The sequence below is a fragment of the Scleropages formosus genome, chromosome 23 (genome assembly GCF_900964775.1).
Source record: "Scleropages formosus chromosome 23, fSclFor1.1, whole genome shotgun sequence".
NCBI classification, from domain to species: Eukaryota; Metazoa; Chordata; class Actinopteri; order Osteoglossiformes; family Osteoglossidae; genus Scleropages; species Scleropages formosus.
Window position 1 is genome coordinate 18753296 of NC_041828.1, and position 17581 is coordinate 18770876.

At 42.6% G+C, this 17581-nt stretch overlaps 1 protein-coding gene across 2 annotated transcripts; it reads left to right on the forward strand.

Annotated features, from left to right (window-relative positions):
- Positions 1-1050: 1050 nt before the first annotated feature.
- Positions 1051-17007, forward strand: LOC108931763 (CCR4-NOT transcription complex subunit 3-like). Of its 2 annotated transcripts, none has more exons than XM_018747766.2 (18): positions 1051-1185; positions 2546-2609; positions 4223-4290; positions 5195-5269; positions 5451-5540; positions 7987-8115; positions 8899-8994; positions 9099-9318; positions 9446-9573; positions 10290-10346; positions 11044-11944; positions 12054-12159; positions 12365-12506; positions 14043-14142; positions 14406-14604; positions 15949-16081; positions 16189-16314; positions 16489-17007. In XM_018747766.2, exons 2-18 carry the CDS (start codon positions 2585-2587, stop codon positions 16585-16587), a joined length of 2694 nt encoding a protein of 897 aa, XP_018603282.1. In that variant the 5' UTR covers positions 1051-1185; positions 2546-2584; the 3' UTR covers positions 16588-17007. The 2 variants fall into 2 exon arrangements, with proteins under 2 accessions (XP_018603282.1, XP_018603283.1); XM_018747767.2 differs by having other exon boundaries at positions 15949-15997.
- The last annotated feature ends 574 nt before the right edge of the window (positions 17008-17581 follow it).

The window sequence follows — 17581 nt, forward strand, 5'->3', positions numbered from 1 at the left end:
TGGCCCTTTTGCTATCACTACTCAGTGTTACCATCAATCTGAAAGTGGTCATATAGTGTATTGACCTCGGACAACAGCTAAATAAAGTCCGCTGTATGGTTGGGCAGCTCTATGACACCAAGGCAGCTTTTCATCTCGAAAGGAAATTAGGGCTTATTGTTCCCTTCACTTTAACTGCAGTTATGGGGTTTGATACTATATTATAAATCATATTTTAATAGAGGAACACTACTTGACAAACTTTCTGCAAAATTAATTCAAGGCCTGTGCAATCGGAGGCAGTAGGTTGCGCAGTCGTAAGAGCCTCCTTCCCACCCGAAGGCTGTAGGTTCGAATCCCTCCTGCTGCTGTAGTGCCCTGAGGGATTTAGTTACCCTGAAATGATACCCACTTAATTGGTAAATCAGTGTAAATTACACCGCGCCTCACTGGAGAAAAGCGTCAGCTAAGTGAGTAAGGATACAGGAGAAATTAATCGCACCATCCATTCGTCTTATTTCTACATGATCATGTTGCCCAGCAGTACTTTCGACATGATTTTTTCAGTTATTGAAAATCAAAATGCTGCTGTTGCTGAATGAAAACTACTACTAGTATAATCAGACTGAGTCATTGATTGAGTCACACTGTCACGTAGAGGCGAAACACGGAAAAGTATCAGCACTTTACAACTTGCTCATATGGACGCGATACGAAAAGTGATCTGCTCGACACTATTTATTGGGTTAGTGTCGCACTGCGTCCAGGTTCCAGCTGCTCCTGTTCGGTACCGTATCTCCGCACAGCAGCTCCAGGCACCCGGCTTGTTTAGGTCACGTGACATCCAGCCCTGGAGTCCCTTCTGACGAATTATGGTATGGTTTCACCTTTGACCTATAAAACAAACCAATCAAAAACGCACTTCTGTGGACGTGACCGGGCCCTACCCTCTAAGACGGCGTTTCACCAATGACTGCGTTCGTTCGTGACGCGCGGCCCAATCCTTCGCTGGCGGGCGGGGCTCTAGGGCATCCGCGTAACAGCGCACTGGAAAGGGGGGTGTGTGTTCCTGGTGGCCATCTTGGATGTGCGGAGGGATTGTTTGGCGTAAAGAAATAAAATAAAAATATTGACTGAAGATTTTTTTCGGAATTAGTATACAAAGGGGAAGGCTAAAACGGATCAAGGGAAGTCCAGAAAATTCAGGTAGCTTAACAAGTTTCCCATTTAGAAGAACTACACTAAATTCCTGTGTTTTCCTTGGGGGGCTTGCTACTACTACTACTAGCTAGCTGGCTGGGCTCGTGGAGCCGTAAGCCGGTCGCTCGCAATTGAATTTTATCACACCGATACGATAGTCTAGTCGCCTTCACGGGTCTGAGCAACCCAGCGACTTGCCAGAAATAAAGAAGAGCAACAGAAAGAAGTGTGTACCCAGAAAGACTGCTTCAGCAATATCATAAATATTCCACTTAGGAGTCCAGTGGGCGCTGCACTTGACTTGCTCAGTCACTGAAGGGTTGCTGCCAGTGCCAACCAACTGCTTGTACAAATAGCAGCAAATCCTTGAATTTTAGTAGTTTAAATATTGAATAGTGACATGTCATGTCACGATCCGAACTGGCTAAGGACGGATTGAGGTGCAGACCAGACGGTTGATGACGTGACGTCGAATGCAGCAGCAGCACGCGCTCGCTACCGCTCGCGCTCCCTTCCCGCCGCCTCCAGCGTCCGGCACTCGGCGCTACAGTCCTAGTTGAAGCGCAGAAGTGCTGCCGTTAGCCGCCGGGGCTTTCAGTGCCTGTCTCACACTCGTCCGGGAAGCCCGGCCGTGCCGAGACGGCTGTGTGGTCCGAATTCCCTCCCTGCTGCCTGTCCTCGAAGCGCTTGATTGCTGATGTGGACTTTCACTATGGAAGTGCTGGAGATGGGGGCCCACAGTGGTGGTTGTACCTCAGGGTCTCTCTCTCCCTTACACACACACAGAGGTGCAAGTGTGCAAATTATGTGCAGAGCAAAGTCACACACACACACCATGCACCATCAGTCAGATGTGGAGATTCCTGTCCATTTCCCTCCTTCCTGATCACTGGTTTCCCAACTAAGACCGAGTCCAGGAGCCTCTTACAGGAGCACATCCCAGCAGTGTGATTTAAGTCACGGATGGACGACAAGTCCCGAGCGCAGGGAAGAGCACATCAGCTGAAACATAAAAAAAAAGAAAACAAAAAACAATGCGTTTCAATAATGTGGCATTCTCTTAATCGTAAATCTAAATGCAGCCACATTTCAAGATTACGAGACATAGATGTCCTCCCTCTTCCTTATAAATACTGAAACTACTTCTTCAGTCCCCAAGGTATCTGCGTGCAATATAACGACATCTTGTTTCTGGATGCGGTTGAATGTGTCTCGTAACGCCGTATGAACTTCTGCTTTCCCTCCATCTCATTGGCAGCACTTTATTAGCTGATCAGTGTCCTCTGGGTGGACGCTGTCCAGATGTCCTCCTCTGTTTGGTTTGCCAGTGAACAGCTTTAATTTATCCACCCCTCTCTTCTTACAGCAAAAGGCGGTATGAAGACAGTATCATAGTCCACAAGCCATGGCTGATAAGAGGAAATTACAAGGTAAATAATGGATTTCCTTAAATGTACTTTCATATCATTTCATTTTTTTGTATTACTGTGCAGGGGGTGCAGTGGCATAGTGGGTTTGGCTGGGTCCTGCTCTCTGGTGGGCCTGGGGTTTGAGTCCCACTTGGGGTGCCTTGTGATGGACTGGCGTCCCGTCCTGGGTGCGTCCCCTCCCCCTCCAGCCTTGCACCCTGTGTTGCTGGGTTAGGCTCCGGCTCGCCGCAACCCCGCTCAGGACAAACGGTTTCAGACAATCAGTATGTGTGTGTGTGTATTACTGTGCTTTGCAGGCCCTCTGATCTTATACCAGTGATATTTTCATTTTATGTGACCTGTAATTTGCTCTTGACAGGTGAGCAGAGTAGATGGAACTGAACCTCGTAAAAAGGCCGTGATCGAAGATAGCACAAATGAACACACAAAAATGTTGCCTGTAATAAAACAAGTTGAAATTTTTAGATACCAAAGTCAAAATGTAAGAATTGTAAATTATATCTCTTGACTCTCTTTACATGCCAAAAGGAATTTTAGAAAAGTGTTTTCCTTCATCAGCAGAAGTGACATTTGTCTTCATTGTTGTTGTACTTTAAATGCCTTTGTTTAACCTTTCTGACAAAACGTTTAGAGATATTTGGATTTGCTTGCAACGTTTAGATTTTTACTGGATGTGAAGTGGGACCTGAGTAATGCAAGTAGGGTAAGATTGGATGGTCAATTCTTCAGCGGGAGTTGGTGTCCTGCAAACAGACCAATTTCCCTAAATTGTCTATTCCATGAATAAACCAGTCTGATTGTTAGAAAAGTAGGCTTTCACTACAGAAATGTTATAAAGATACTTTAAGCCAGCAGTTGGCAAGTCCAGCCCTGAAGGTTACATCTTGTGCTAGATTTTCTCTAACCGGCCTCCTAATTATGTGATTTAAGTAATTATTTGTATAGCAATTCCCCTCACCTGGTATTTCAGGTGTAACTCAAACACTAATTAAGGTGTATTTTGCACATCTTTGGGCTGAGACTTTTTGGGGATTGCTGTTGCCAAGTTTGCAAAAAAAGAAAAAAATGAATGCTTTTTCCTTTATTATCTTGTACTTGCAGAGTAATTGTTTTCTAACGTCTACCAAGGTTTCTTTGTAAGCCTACATATAGATGTTAGAGAATGAGAGATTCTGTATGTTTATGACTCAGCATCAAGTGTGTATTACTGATGACTGTTATCAAAAGTACTGTATAAAAGAAGCGAATTGAGCAGCGCCAATAGAGTATTGGTAATATTAAGTTGGTTGCACTGCGAAGAGCTCCATGGTTCAGATAATTGAAGGCAAGTATTGTCTCTGTATTGTTTAGTTTTATTAATTAAAGCTGTTAGCTGTACTTTTGAATCACGTGTTTTTCTATTGATGGAATGCACTCATTGTATCTTTCCATGAGATGTATTTTGCTTTGGAGAAAAGCGTCTGTGAAACGAATTAATGCGATTGTAAAGCTTCTAGGTATGCTCTTGGTCATGAATTATCAAGTGAATACATCCTTGGGAGCTTTTGTTGTTAATACCTGCTTGTGTTGTTGGGCTTTTGTACATCATCTGTGTTATGATCTTTATTTGGCAGGTGAAATAGATCGATGTTTAAAGAAAGTAGCAGAAGGTGTTGAGCAGTTTGAAGACATCTGGCAGAAGGTGAGAATTTTTGCCTTTTGTGTACAGGCATGAATGTGTGTCGCACTTCTTTAGACTAACAATTTATAACATGTCCTCCGTGCTCTTACCTTTTGGGTTATATATTGGGAGGATGGTTTATGTTGTTCAATAGATGTGACTGGGATAAGCATTGTATCTGTGCAATTGGAATTTACTATATATACTTTCCAGATCCTTTAGCTGCCTTGGCTGAGGCTGAACTTCTAAACCCTTTTTCATGGAAATTCTTCTGTAATTTAAGCATCTTTTTGCAGAAATAATAGGTGTAATCTACCCGGGTACTTTTTCCTGAGGTTCAGCTGCATATGCGCAACACCTATGTGTTTAGTGGTTTGGTTGAACAAATTTAAAAATTTGTGATGCACGGGTCTACGTTTGTGTTAATAGCTTTTTTTTTTCCATTGATAATACGGTAGTCCTGTTCACTTTGTGGAGGTCCTTAAACAAGGCCCCCCCAACACATATCTTGGGTCCCTAGTAGTTTGGAGGCTTAAGCATTGCTGCTGCTGTTTTTCTGCCTAACATGGCGGCAGTCATATTGAGATCTTTATTCTGAAGTTTTTGTGTCCAGGTACTAATATAGTATTGTTCAGGTTTTTAGGAAATAAATTCTTGCCAACACTGTAGTATAATTTAGTTCTTCATTTGTCTCTCTGCTACACTGCTGTTTGTTGGCAATGCTGTGTGGTGGTTGGTTTGACGCTTCAATCATGGACTCTTTCGTACCCCTTCGTGTGGGATCAGCCCTAAGGGTGATTTGCAGATAATTTTAATGCTGTGGTTTTAAGACAAATAGTTAAAGTTCTCCAGTATTCATGCATGTGTGATGTGGAAAAGTGTATTTGAAAACTCCTCTTTACCCGTTTGTCTCTGTGTTTCTTAGCTCCACAATGCAGCCAACGCCAACCAGAAGGAGAAGTACGAAGCAGATCTCAAGAAAGAGATAAAAAAATTGCAGGTCAGAAGGAGTTTTGTTTTCTTGGGTTGGGATGGCACCCAGAAGGCTTTTCATGTACTGCTCTTCAGTTTCAGCAAGGTTGCCAAAGCACTGTTCTCGGAAAGGTACGTCCATGTCCTGGTCAAATCCAGCCTCTGTGGATCGCTCAGTTCAGCGGGCTTTCATTTCCTTCCTTTTCCAGCGTCTTCGAGATCAAATAAAGACATGGGTGGCTTCCAACGAAATCAAAGACAAACGCCAACTGGTGGAGAATCGCAAGCTCATTGAGACGGTAAGGCAGCACAGGGCTCATTCCTGCAAGGCCTGGTTTTGCCCTTCTCCTCATTGCAGCATTGTTTGAAGTATCCTTTTCTGTGAAGCAGATGAAGTTTTGTTCCAATCATATTTTGCAAAGGGTAAAAATATAGAATGATTTACCTGGGGTAAGTAATGTTGCTATGTCCCTTTCTCAGCAACATATGACATAGGGTGTGCACACAAAGGTCATTCTTTCTATGACTGTGATCCTGTGGGTTCCTTGAGCTTTAGGCAAAGTTTGAGGGTTTACCGCAGTAGATGCTGTGGTCTTGATCTTATTTTTTTGTCAAGGCATTGAAATGGGGTGAGGGTTGGTTACAGATTTGATGGAAGGTCTGGTTTTATGTATGGCTATACCTGTGATAGATTCAGTTCTTGGCGTGAAAGCTTGAACAACATGATGGTCATCTTGATTGAACCTACTCTAAAGCTGATGTTGGGATTCTTTTCTTTATCCTCCCAGTGAAACAAAGTGCCTTTAAATGATGCCCATTTGCACGATAGACTGGTTAGGGCTCCCCTGAGGGGGGGGGGGGGGTTTTTTTTTTTGTGTGTGTGTGCTGCTAACAAAAATAACCAAAATGTCAGTAGTGGCTCCTGTTTCTTCTGGTTTTGCTGTCTTTCTGCTGCATTAAGCACAACACAAGCCCACATCTGTGATGATATCTTTGTGGCAGAATGTGGGGTTGAGATGAGGAGCGATGACTTGTAACATGCAGTATTGATTGTGTTTTTGTTTGTGAGCAGCTGCTGAGTTTGGTGCCGTACGTCACTGGGCATCTCGGCTACACCTATCTCTAGTTATGGGACAGTGAGCTTGTGCTTGGTCCTTTAAACCAGAGGTAACGCACGGTAGCTCAGTTCACAGCAGGAGCAATTTAAATCTGATTTTGTGTTCTCTTCTGATTAGTGTGTTTTTTAAATAGCCGTGATGGCTGAGGGACTGTTTTCAATCCGAGTATGAAGTAGTGATTATAGTGAATGCGTTGCACTTTACTGTGTTCTAAGGAACCTAATGACACAGATTTATTTATATCGCACGTAAGATTCAAAACGGTGAAGGACTGGCATATTTTATGCGTCACATACTCGCATTGAAAAATATGTTAAGAGCATCCTCATTTTCAGGCTATTTAGGTGTGGATTTCTAACTCTGTTTTAACCTTGTTTAACTTGACAGTCACCCATGCAGGTTTATCAGGGAAAATGTAAGATACTGAGTTTTTGTTTTTCCTTCAGTCTGTTCCTGTCTTCTATCAGTTTAGTTTTTTTTTTTTTTTTTTTTTGTTCCTCTTTCTTGTTTTGGTTTCTTATACTTGACTGTATGTGAGAAATTACATCAGTAAAGGCACATTTAGCTACTTGTTGAGTGTATTGCTGTTTACCATACTGTTACTTTTGCTCTCTAATCAATAATTCTCGCTCCCTGGCCTTTTCAACCACCTGGGTATTCTGGTGCTTGTGGCACTACTCTGATGTATTTTATTGAAATCATGTTGGCCTCAAAGCGCTGAGCAGTTTTGCTGTAGGTTACATGTAATTACACCAGTAAAGGGGTCAATTAATTTTTTTTGAAGTCACTTGGTGAGGCAAATCCCTGTTGTGAGGATCTCAAGCTACCTTTTTTTTTTTTAAAATCAGTTTCTGGACAGAAAATGTGCTGCCTAAAATGAATTAAAATACGAGAGGATCGAAACTGAAATGGCACTGTGGGGGAGGGAAAGTGAGCAGCTTCATGGAATACTTCTGCTTTTTTTTTTTTTTTTTCTCCCCCTTGAATTCTTATTTGAAATAATTGTAGAAATGGGTAAGCACAGATGGAAAAAAACAAACTGCTCCCCACAATCTATGTTAAGACTTCTTCTTGTAGCTCATGTACCTTCGATCAAAAAGCTCATTTTGCTCTTAATGGCTGTTGCATGGTTCACTTTATGCAAAAATGTTACTCCTAGCCAAAAAAATGACCACACACCTAGCGTTTCTAGAGCATTTGTTTATTTTTATACAGCACTCTTCTCAGCCGGCTTCTAGGACACAGATCCATTTAGCTGATGCTTTTCTGTAAAGCGCTGTACAGTGTTGGCCTGTTCAGTTATTTACCCATTTATACACTTGAGTAAATTTACTGGAGCAATTCTGGGTAAGTTGCTCAAGGGTACTACAGCCAGAGGTGAGATTCGAACCTGCGACCTTTGGGTCCAAAGGCAGCAGCTGTAACCACTACATTTACCAGCTGCCCTTATCCATAGCATAACTCGCATCAGTTGTGTACGTTTTATTACTTGTTCATGCCATCGCCCAGCAACTCTATAATAAGCAGTGTGGGCATTATGATTATTGATCTATTTATTTTATTGGTGGTGTTGTACAGTATGAGTACTGATTAAATGGGTGTGTATAAACTGTTTCTAAATCTTTAGCAAATGGAACGATTCAAGATAGTGGAGCGGGAGACTAAGACAAAGGCCTACTCCAAGGAGGGTCTGGGACTGGCCCAGAAGGTGGACCCTGCACAGCGTGAGAAGGAGGAGGTGGGACAGTGGTTGACGGTGAGTGCTAAAAACATTATTTTTATTTATACACTTAGCTGATGCTGCTGTTCAAGGCCACCTGCATGGTTAGGCTGGTATAGTTATTTACTCACTTATAAAGCAGGGTGGTTTTTACTGGAGAAATTCGGATTAAATGCCTTGCTCAAGGGTACTATAGTAGGAGGTTGGCTTCAAACCTGGGTTTTCAATTATTGCAGCTGTTGTGCAATTGAGCTACTTGCTGCCTTAATCTTATTGAGATCAGTCTTTTGAATTTTTTTTTTTTTTTTTTTTTAAAACATCAGATAAGAAATTTTAAATGGACTGTCGACCATTTGCGATTAAGTAAAATGAGAGAATTGGACAAGGGTCTAAACACCTACCCGAACATTTTTTTTTTTTTTAATAAAAAAGTATAAAAAATAATAATTTGACACTTCCAAAAAGCATTGTAATGTAAGGTGGAAGGGCTTTCTGAAATGGTTTTGGTAGCAGTGTTTTAATGATCAAATCAGTAGGTCAAAAGCATTTATGGTTTAATATGACTCATTTATTCATATCGCTAAATCTATCCATCAACTTGTGAGTTGAAGGTCAGCGGGAGTATTGGACACACATGGAAAGGTGTAGCTGTGTCAGTGAATTTGTGTCAGCTGTTTTGTTTGTGAATTAGTGGCAGCCTAAAACCTTGATTTTGGTTGCCAATTTGAAGGGTAAGAGGTCATACTAGACCCACACTGATGATTGTGCTGGGTGGCGAGTTAATTTTTTCTCTCCTTGTTTTCCCTTTCTAAAAATCAGAATACAATAGCCACTCTGAATATGCAGGTGGACCAGTTTGAAAGCGAGGTGGAGTCTCTCTCAGTCCAGACGCGTAAGAAAAAAGGAGACAAAGAGGTCAGTTTCAATGCTATCTGTCTGCTGCCTTATTTGGCCTTGTGCGCTTGTCAAACTCCAGTGCTGTGTGCTGTTAGGATAAGTTCCCTTCCTAATCCCTACAGAAGCAGGACCGAATTGAGGAGCTGAAGCGTTTCATTGAGAAGCACAGGTACCACATACGCATGTTGGAGACCATTCTGCGCATGTTGGACAACGACTCGGTGCAGGTGGACTCTATCCGCAAGATCAAAGATGACGTGGAGTACTACCTCGACTCCTCGCAGGACCCGGACTTTGAGGAGAATGAGTTCCTCTACGATGACCTGGACCTGGAAGATATCCGTAAGTTGGCGCGAACTGTGTCGTAACAAATTGACATCAGATTAGCAGTCATTGGTTTGTCTGTGTCACAACTTGTTCACGACATTATTCATCACGGGGTTAAATCGGTCTCTTTGTATCTCTGTAGCACCGTCGCTGGTGGCCACCTCTCCGCCTGGGCACATGGAGGATGAAATCTGCCACCACTCTAGCAGCACCCCTACCTCAACCACCTCCTCCTCACCTATCCCCCCTTCCCCTGCCACCTGCACTGCGGTGAGTAGTACTTGTAGCCCCCGCCTTAACTTCCCTAACACATCGTCTGTTAGTGATAACTGTTGAATTGCTCTCGCTTGTAGGCCAACTTGATGAACTGAATACAAATTCATTTATACCCCCCCAGCCCACATCTTGCATGCCTGCAATGCGGTCATGTGTCCAGTGTTGTTAATTTGCAAAACGGATAGATGAATGAAAACCCTAACCCCAACTCTTCTAAACACTATGCAGTTTAATTATGAACTTGTGTTTTACAGAAGAGCTTGTGGATTTAAGAGTAAATATTTTCAGTGACACAAAAGGGAATATATACAGTTGGTCTCAGTTTTTGAAACGACCACCTTGGTTTTTTGCCAGACAACGTTACTGTAAATTCTTTTAAAAGTGGGATAGTTAGCCCCATGCCTTATGGCAATCTCTGGCATTGGGTGGAATCTGTAGCATCTGTTCATAACTGCATTTTTGTCTTCAGTGTTTGCCAGAATGACTTTTTTGACACTGAGTTGTCATAGATGTACAGTACCTAATTGGCAAATTTCATGTGGTCACTTGGAAGACGGATCTTTTTGTGGTTTGCTTTTCTTTATATATGGAATTGCAAAATTTAAAGCTGCAGATCATTTTAAATCTAGAGTTTTTGGTCTTTTTGTTTGAACAAGGAAAATTGACTTGTGGCTAGGAAGCAATGGGTGTCTAAACACTTACCTTTTTAGGAGAATTCGGAGGATGATAAGAAACGCGGAAGGTCTACAGACAGTGAAGTGAGTCAGGTAAGCTGAATACTGACTCTGTCTGAATGATTGGACTGATTTTAATGTTAATTTAAATACTGACTTGGAAACTATAGAACTACTTAAAAGATGGAGCTACTTTTATTGACAAAATTGGCATAGGGATATGATCATCCAGATCTAATAAATCTGTTTTATTCTTTTAGCTGATGCTTTTTCTCAGAAGTGACTTAATGTTAAGTTTTTTTTTTTTTTTTTTTTTTTTTTTTTTTTTTTTTTTTTTTTTTTTTTTTTTTTAAAATAAATAACTGGGCAATATTAGGATCAGTACCTTCCTCAAGGGTGCTACCACTGGAGGTGGGACTGGAACATGTGATCTTGAGGTTCAAAATCAGCAGCTTTAACCACTATGCCACCAGCTGCCCATTTTATACCTTAAAGTTGGAACACAAATCAGGGTATATCCTTAAGGCCACTGTTGCATACATTCACTTGCACAGTAACATTAAGGATGGTTAAATCTCCAGATTACCTGGCCAGAATGTCTGTGCTTTGGTAACCCCCAAAAACATAGTAACTATGCAAACCAAATTCTAGCTCAGAACCATGGAGCCATGTTGATAAAACATCTGTTGGACCTGGTATTTCATTTTATTAATTTTTAGCGCAGGTAACTGAATTGTTGATGTACATATGTTGTTTGTATCATATAACTGACGATATGGTTTCTTTCTAGTCTCCTGTGAAGAATGGTAATCCCTCGACATCATCCTCTTCCTCATCTAGCGCGTCATCTTCGCTGGTCTCAATGGCCGCCATTACAGCAGGCAGCAATACCCTCACAGGGGGCAACAGCTTCCTGGGTAGTATGGGGACAGTCCTGCCCACCTCTGGCAGCTACAGCACAGTGACTCAGCTCACAGTAACACAGCAACAAGCTCAGCAGCAGCAGTCGGCACAGCAGGGCCACCAGCAAAATCACTCTCAAGCCAAAAATTCTGGGAGTTCTGCTCCTAACATCAGCCCTAGCCCACCTGGCCACCTGCTGCTTCCCACATCTTCTGCCCCTTCTCCTCCCACTTCTAATACTTCTGTTCCTCTCACCCCAAATTCTCAGTCTTTGTCAGTATCTACGCCCGTTCCAGGATTGGGCATGATCTTAAACAAAAGTGGCGTGAGTGGCGGCAGCCAAGTCTCTGGATTGGGCTTGCCAGGGATGCCGGCATCTGTCAGCAACATGACTGGGCTTCTGCCTGGCTCCACACCTGCCCCGTATGCTCAAGCGGCAGCCTCTGGCACAGTTGGAAGCACTCTGGGAGGGTCACTTGGGAGTAGTACAAGTAGCACTGCTGGAGTTTCCAGCAGCAATGGAAGTGGGCCATCTGCAAGTTTGCTGGGCTCTAGTACTGGAGTTAGCAGCATCAGTGGTGGGATCCTGGGTTTGAATGCAGGTCAGACAACCCAGGGCCTGTTGCAGGGGGGTTCCAGTTCCGCAGGCGGGCTTGCTCCTGGGAGCAGCTTGGGAGGCATTGGTGGCAACGGAGGGACTTTGACAACATGTACAAATACTGGACTCGGAACAGGAAGCACCCTTTCTGTTAGACCGCCTAGTGGACAGAAACAGAATGGGACCACCAGTAAGTTCATACGTGCATTTGCGTTTGCTCTTCCGTATCCTGTTCTGTTCCTCGCCTTTTGCTGTATTCTGATTTTTATGTGCTTGTTTCCCATCTCATCCTCATAAAGGTTACAGCGCAGTAGTAGCAGATAGCACCCAAGAATCTCTCCACACTATAGCCAACCAGTCACAAAGTAGTCAGTCTTCTTCCTTGGGTTCCACGACCAATCCTCCGTAAGTGTCTCTCTTGTTTAATTTTTATGCCTATTTTGCTGTAGGAAACCGTTTTACTGATAATTTCAAATAATGTTTAACTTTCTCCTGAAAACCGTGGTCACTTTCGGCACAGAATAAACAAAACAATTTGCCTTATGTTTTTTCCAGTTTGGTGTTTTTTAAAGAAAGCCTTGAATGTTGATGCTTGGGTTTCTTTCTCCAGTAAGGACAGTGGTTCCAGCTTGCTAGGGTCCATCACCTTGTCGCCCAGTTCCCCTTCACCCTCCTATGGAGAGAGCAAATCAAGCAGTGGGAACCTGATAAATGGTCCTCACTCTTATCCCCAGACCTCAGACAGTATAAAGGTTGGTTAATTGCATGGCTTTGTTTTAAAGTTTTACATATCTACATATTTTTAATATGTGAGTATTTCAGGCTAAATACAAGAAAGTTAATTTTATAACGTTTTAGCCGCTGTCCTCATTCCTGGTGCATTATCCAAGTGTCTGGGAAGTATGTTAGAGAAACGTGACTGAGGATAGTCCAGAGAAAAAGTGCTATAAAATGTAAAATTTGAATACACTGCTACTTCAGCTGCAAACCACTGGGCGACAGAGGAAAGGGAAAACTCTGCAGAGAGATGGTCACAGTTGGTGCAGATGGATGGAAGACAGGACGGTAAAAATTGCCATAAAAAGGCAGCGTAACAGAGTGAGGCTCTGTCAGGTATCGTCTGATTGTAGGTACGTCCTGTTGAAGATATAGTATGTCTTTGTGGTTGGTTTTCAGAGTTTCTGGATTTTTAATTATGCTTTTTTCCAGCATTATATTTTCTTAAATTTTAGCCTGTTGTGCAGCAAAGGTAACTGGTGTTGAGCTGCTAGCTGGCAGTACAATATGCTCAGACAATAGAAACAGAAGTGTGTAACACCCTTCATTCAACTAGCTTTCACAATGTTTACTGTTTCCCTGGTGTTCCTCCGTTGCAGTGATCAATGTTGTTTATGCAATTTTGTACTTATTAATTTGGCAGACACTTCTTTCCAAAGCAACATAAGTTAAATAAGTACGTTTGATACGGACGCAGTTGATTGATTCATCAGTTTAACCATATCAGTTTTTTGCAAGTGCACTTCATGTTGGTTATAGAGTACTCTGTTCAGTGCTCTGCATCAATGAGGAATTGAAAACCAGAGGTGATAACTTGGAAATGGTAACCAAGTCAACTGGCAGCTGAGGAAAGGAAAACAAAAGCACCCAATGAGAAGGGGTTTGGGGGGGATAAAACTTTTGGTAGCTGTGAATGATGACGGACAGCGTGTATTGATGGGACAGTGGATTTGACAGGGGAACCCTAGATGGCGAGAATGAGCGAAACACAGCCTTGGACCAAAGGCTGCCAGATTTTACAGATAAATTTGTCATTAGTTTACCAGTAAAAGTGTGCATGATTGATTCTGATTTGACCTAAGGGTTACTTGAAAGTATTTGCTCTGTTCTGATGTTTCTCCATTTCTGTAACTTTTTTTTTCTTCCCCCCCATTTTTTTGGGGGGTCAAATAAATGGAGCCTGAGGAGGAGGGATACCAAAATTTTGTCATTTCCCTGACAATAATGTTAAGGGAGTAATTAGTCAGCTGTTTAAATACAATTAGACCTGATTTTGGTCAGCCCTGTGCAATGTAGTTCTCAATGTCTTAAACCCTTACCAGGAGAAGAGTCATGGAGGCCCATCCTACCATGCTTAAAAGAAATTTCTGCAGACCTCTGGAGAATTTCTGAAGTCTCTTCATCTAGATAGAATTGCACAGCCATTCCTTAGATTCTGAACCTCAGTCATACTGTAAGGAAAGGTCCTGGGCCACATCTGCATTAACTGTTCTGTTTTCTGTCTCTTTCAGGCCCCCGAGCCCCTCAGCTCTCTAAAGACCATGGCAGAGCGTGCAGCACTGGGCTCGGGGCTCGATGGTGATATCACTGCCTTGCACCTTGCTGACAGAGGTAAGATCTGATGGTGGCATGCTGTGCCATGCAGCCTTTTTCAGGAGTGTGGTCTGAGATCTGTGAGTTTCTGCTTGGGCGCCTGTTAAATGCTGCTGTAAAATCGACCAGTGTCAAGTGTTCATTGAATGTCACATGCTAGTGACAGCACAGTCATTTATGTTTCCTCTCTAAAATTTGACAGCTTAAGACTACATGTGAAAGCATGGTATCTCTGATTTGTGTTCTGGGTCACACCAAACTTTTTTTCTGCTTCTTGGTAGACCTCTTCGCTGGCCCTGCTGCCCCATCAGGACCTCCGGCAGGCCCTCAGCCGTCCCTGTCCGAGGTCAGCATTCCTCCGTCACTGGGAGTGTGTCCCTTAGGGCCAGTACCCCTTTCCAAAGACCAGCTTTACCAGCAAGCCATGGAGGAGTCTGCCTGGGCCCACATGCCCCACCCATCTGACTCGGAGAGGATCAGGTATAGTAGCTTACAGTTTATCAACTTTTTTTTTTTTTTTTTTTTTTTTTCCCCCCCTCCCCCCCGCTTCTCTCACCACATTCAGCACACTGCAGTTAAAATTTATAAAAATTGTTTATTTTTTTGACTTTTTAAAATGTGTCCCCATATGAAGGTTTAAATAAATGGTGATGAGGGCACTGTCCACTCTCTCCTCCTCCTCCTCCCTTTGAGCTTTTACAGCAACTTGTATCACAATTGTATAAGGAGCTTTATTAACCTGAATATCATTAACCTAAGCTTTCATTTGCACTAGTGTATCACTGATAGCGAAATTAACAACCAGCATTTGTTGGTAACCCCACAAAGAACCTGTAACTGCATGCACTGCAGAGTGACATAGGCTGTGGTCTTGTGGATTTTCTTTCTGTATAACAACGGTTCCTGAGCCCAAATTATTAAAATATCTCTGTACAGTGCACCATGTCTGTCGCTGTGCTTGTGAGGTAAACTCTGGATCCCTGTGACACTGCACTGGAGAGGCACTTGTTTATAATGAGTGAGTTAAAGCTAGAAATATTTTTGTTTACAAATATAAAATGTCATCATTGATGGGGGGGGGGTGACTTTTTGAAGCTTCAGGTGATGGTTTTTGAGCAGGAACCACCCCCTGTAAATTCAGTCTCCTCCTAAAAGGAAGTTGCCCGTCAGGGTCATTCCTTTGAAAAACATAACTGCGTTAAGCAGTGGGTGAAGGTATTTGCTGTACGCATTTTTTGAGCAGGCATTCTGCGACATCAAATGATGAAATCAAAATAGACTAGAATCAATGAAAACATAGTAGTGCATGTGATAACACAATGCATCCTTTCCGATATACATGCGGTGAGACTGCGTCTGTTCCCAGCATCCTTGGCTTCTACTCTCCGCTGTGTGTGTTCATCCTCTGACACTAGTTGCTGATTGGTGGGAGTTGTTCAGTGGCTCCATGTGTTTGGAGGTGTTTCACCCAAAAAAACTGTCCTTGCACACTGAAACATCTGGAAAACTCTGCTCAGAGCCCTTAATATGGGAACAATACATACAAATTCCTACAGTTTGGAGCTGAAGGTCTGTATATAGAAAGTGGATTCCTGGGTATGACTGAAAATCCAAAACATTTGTCATGTAATCTTTTGTGTATTTACACAGCTCCTGATTCACTGGACCTGCTTGCTTTGTGGTGTTCTGCCTCTCTTTGGTGTCCTACTTCCTTTCTCTTGGTCGTTGCACTTTCGTGTGTGTGTGTGTGTGTGTGTGTGTGTGTGTGTGTGTGTGTGTGTGCGTGCGTGCACATTGACTAGCACTTTGTGTTCCCCTCTGCAGGCAGTACTTGATGAGAAACCCGTGCCCAACCTTGCCTTTCCACCATCAGGTGCCCCCTCCGCACTCGGACTCGGTTGAGTTCTATCAGAGGCTCTCGACTGAGACCCTTTTCTTTATATTCTACTACCTTGAGGTAACTTGGCAGCTGTGGAGACACCGCAGCGCCGGAACTGTTTGTGGGACTTTGAGCAAATTCCCGAGAGCCTTGTGGCTGCACTGAAAGATCGTTGTTTTCTGCAGGGAACCAAGGCGCAGTATCTTGCAGCAAAAGCACTGAAGAAGCAGTCATGGCGATTCCACACAAAGTATATGATGTGGTTTCAGAGGCATGAGGAGCCCAAGACCATCACAGATGAGTTTGAACAGGTACAAATGGTGGTGATTTTTTTTTTTTTCCATTTTTAAAAAAAAAAAAAAAAATTTAAATGTCTCCGAATTGTTCCTCAGGTTCACGTTAATCACACCTTCTTCGAATATGAGTTTGTTTTTCTGCAGTATTTTGCCGTGCAGGAGTTATTTGAAGAACTTCTTTTGTTTTAGGGAACATACATATACTTTGACTACGAGAAATGGGGCCAAAGAAAGAAAGAAGGATTTACGTTTGAATATAGGTACCTTGAAGATCGAGATCTCCAGTGAAAGACTGACAGAAAAAGAAAGGGTTTGATACTGTTAACATTCCTGGCCTGAACTCAACATGTTGAGAGGACACAGGTGCAGAATGAACATTTCTTCAGGTCAATTCATCTGGACTTCCTAGTGCTGCGACTATCCCCCACTTTTTTTTTTTTTTTTTAATAATTTAAAAAAAAAAAAAAAAGGAATTAACAGGAGGCCAATGTTGGAAGACTGCTTCTCTACACTTTCTTGTGTAACAATATTTCAGTTGAGAACCAAAGATCACGTGCAATTCCCCTCTAGGAGTGTGGTAGGTAACCAACAGTAGTGTTTCAGAGGAGCCTGGGGAATAGTCCAGGACCAGAACATCTCGCACCCTTTTGTTTCCTTGAGTTTCACGAGGTGCAGCTTAAAGTGCAAGAAGCTCTACCTAGCAAGCTTTATTTTTAAGCTTGGCCCACTGCCATATCGCATTTGACCGTCTCCGACAGCTCGTTTCCCTCATTCGGTCGCTGTGATGATGATGTTTGTCGAACCTGGTGACGGATCAGATGGCTATGCAACAAGCTCTTCTCCATCCTTTTTATTAAATTCAAGTGTTGGGTCACTGGAACATCGGCATCTGCATTGAAGCCTTTTTGTTTCGGGAGTGTTTTTACACATTGTGCCCAAGTAATCGTTTCCCAGTTCAATGAAGTATGTAGAAATTACTCGCAACAGCACTTTGAGAAGACACAAAAGTCAAGTCTATGGTATCTTGCCATCCTTGTTGTGACTATATATATAGATCTTTTTTTCTTATCTGGAATTTGAGTGCAAAATTACTCGTTTCCCATATTTCCCAGCAATATAGAATACAAAATTGACTTGATGAACAGCATGTCTTCTCTGAAATGCTTTTATCCCCTCTATTTTAGTTTTGTCATGATTTAGGATTCTCTTGTCATTGTTGGAGTGCTGTCTTGAATGAGAATGAAATATGAAGCCTCTCAAAGGACACCTGAGTAAAGGTGTT

Bases quoted from the DNA above. Each gene is read 5' to 3' on its own strand.
- LOC108931763 (XM_018747766.2), top strand. From the start codon at position 2,585: ATGGCTGATAAGAGGAAATTACAAG. The intron at 5,270-5,450 runs GTCAGAAGGAGT...TTCCTTTTCCAG, and splicing joins AAGAGATAAAAAAATTGCAG to CGTCTTCGAGATCAAATAAA. The intron at 16,082-16,188 runs GTAACTTGGCAG...TGTTTTCTGCAG, and splicing joins TTATATTCTACTACCTTGAG to GGAACCAAGGCGCAGTATCT.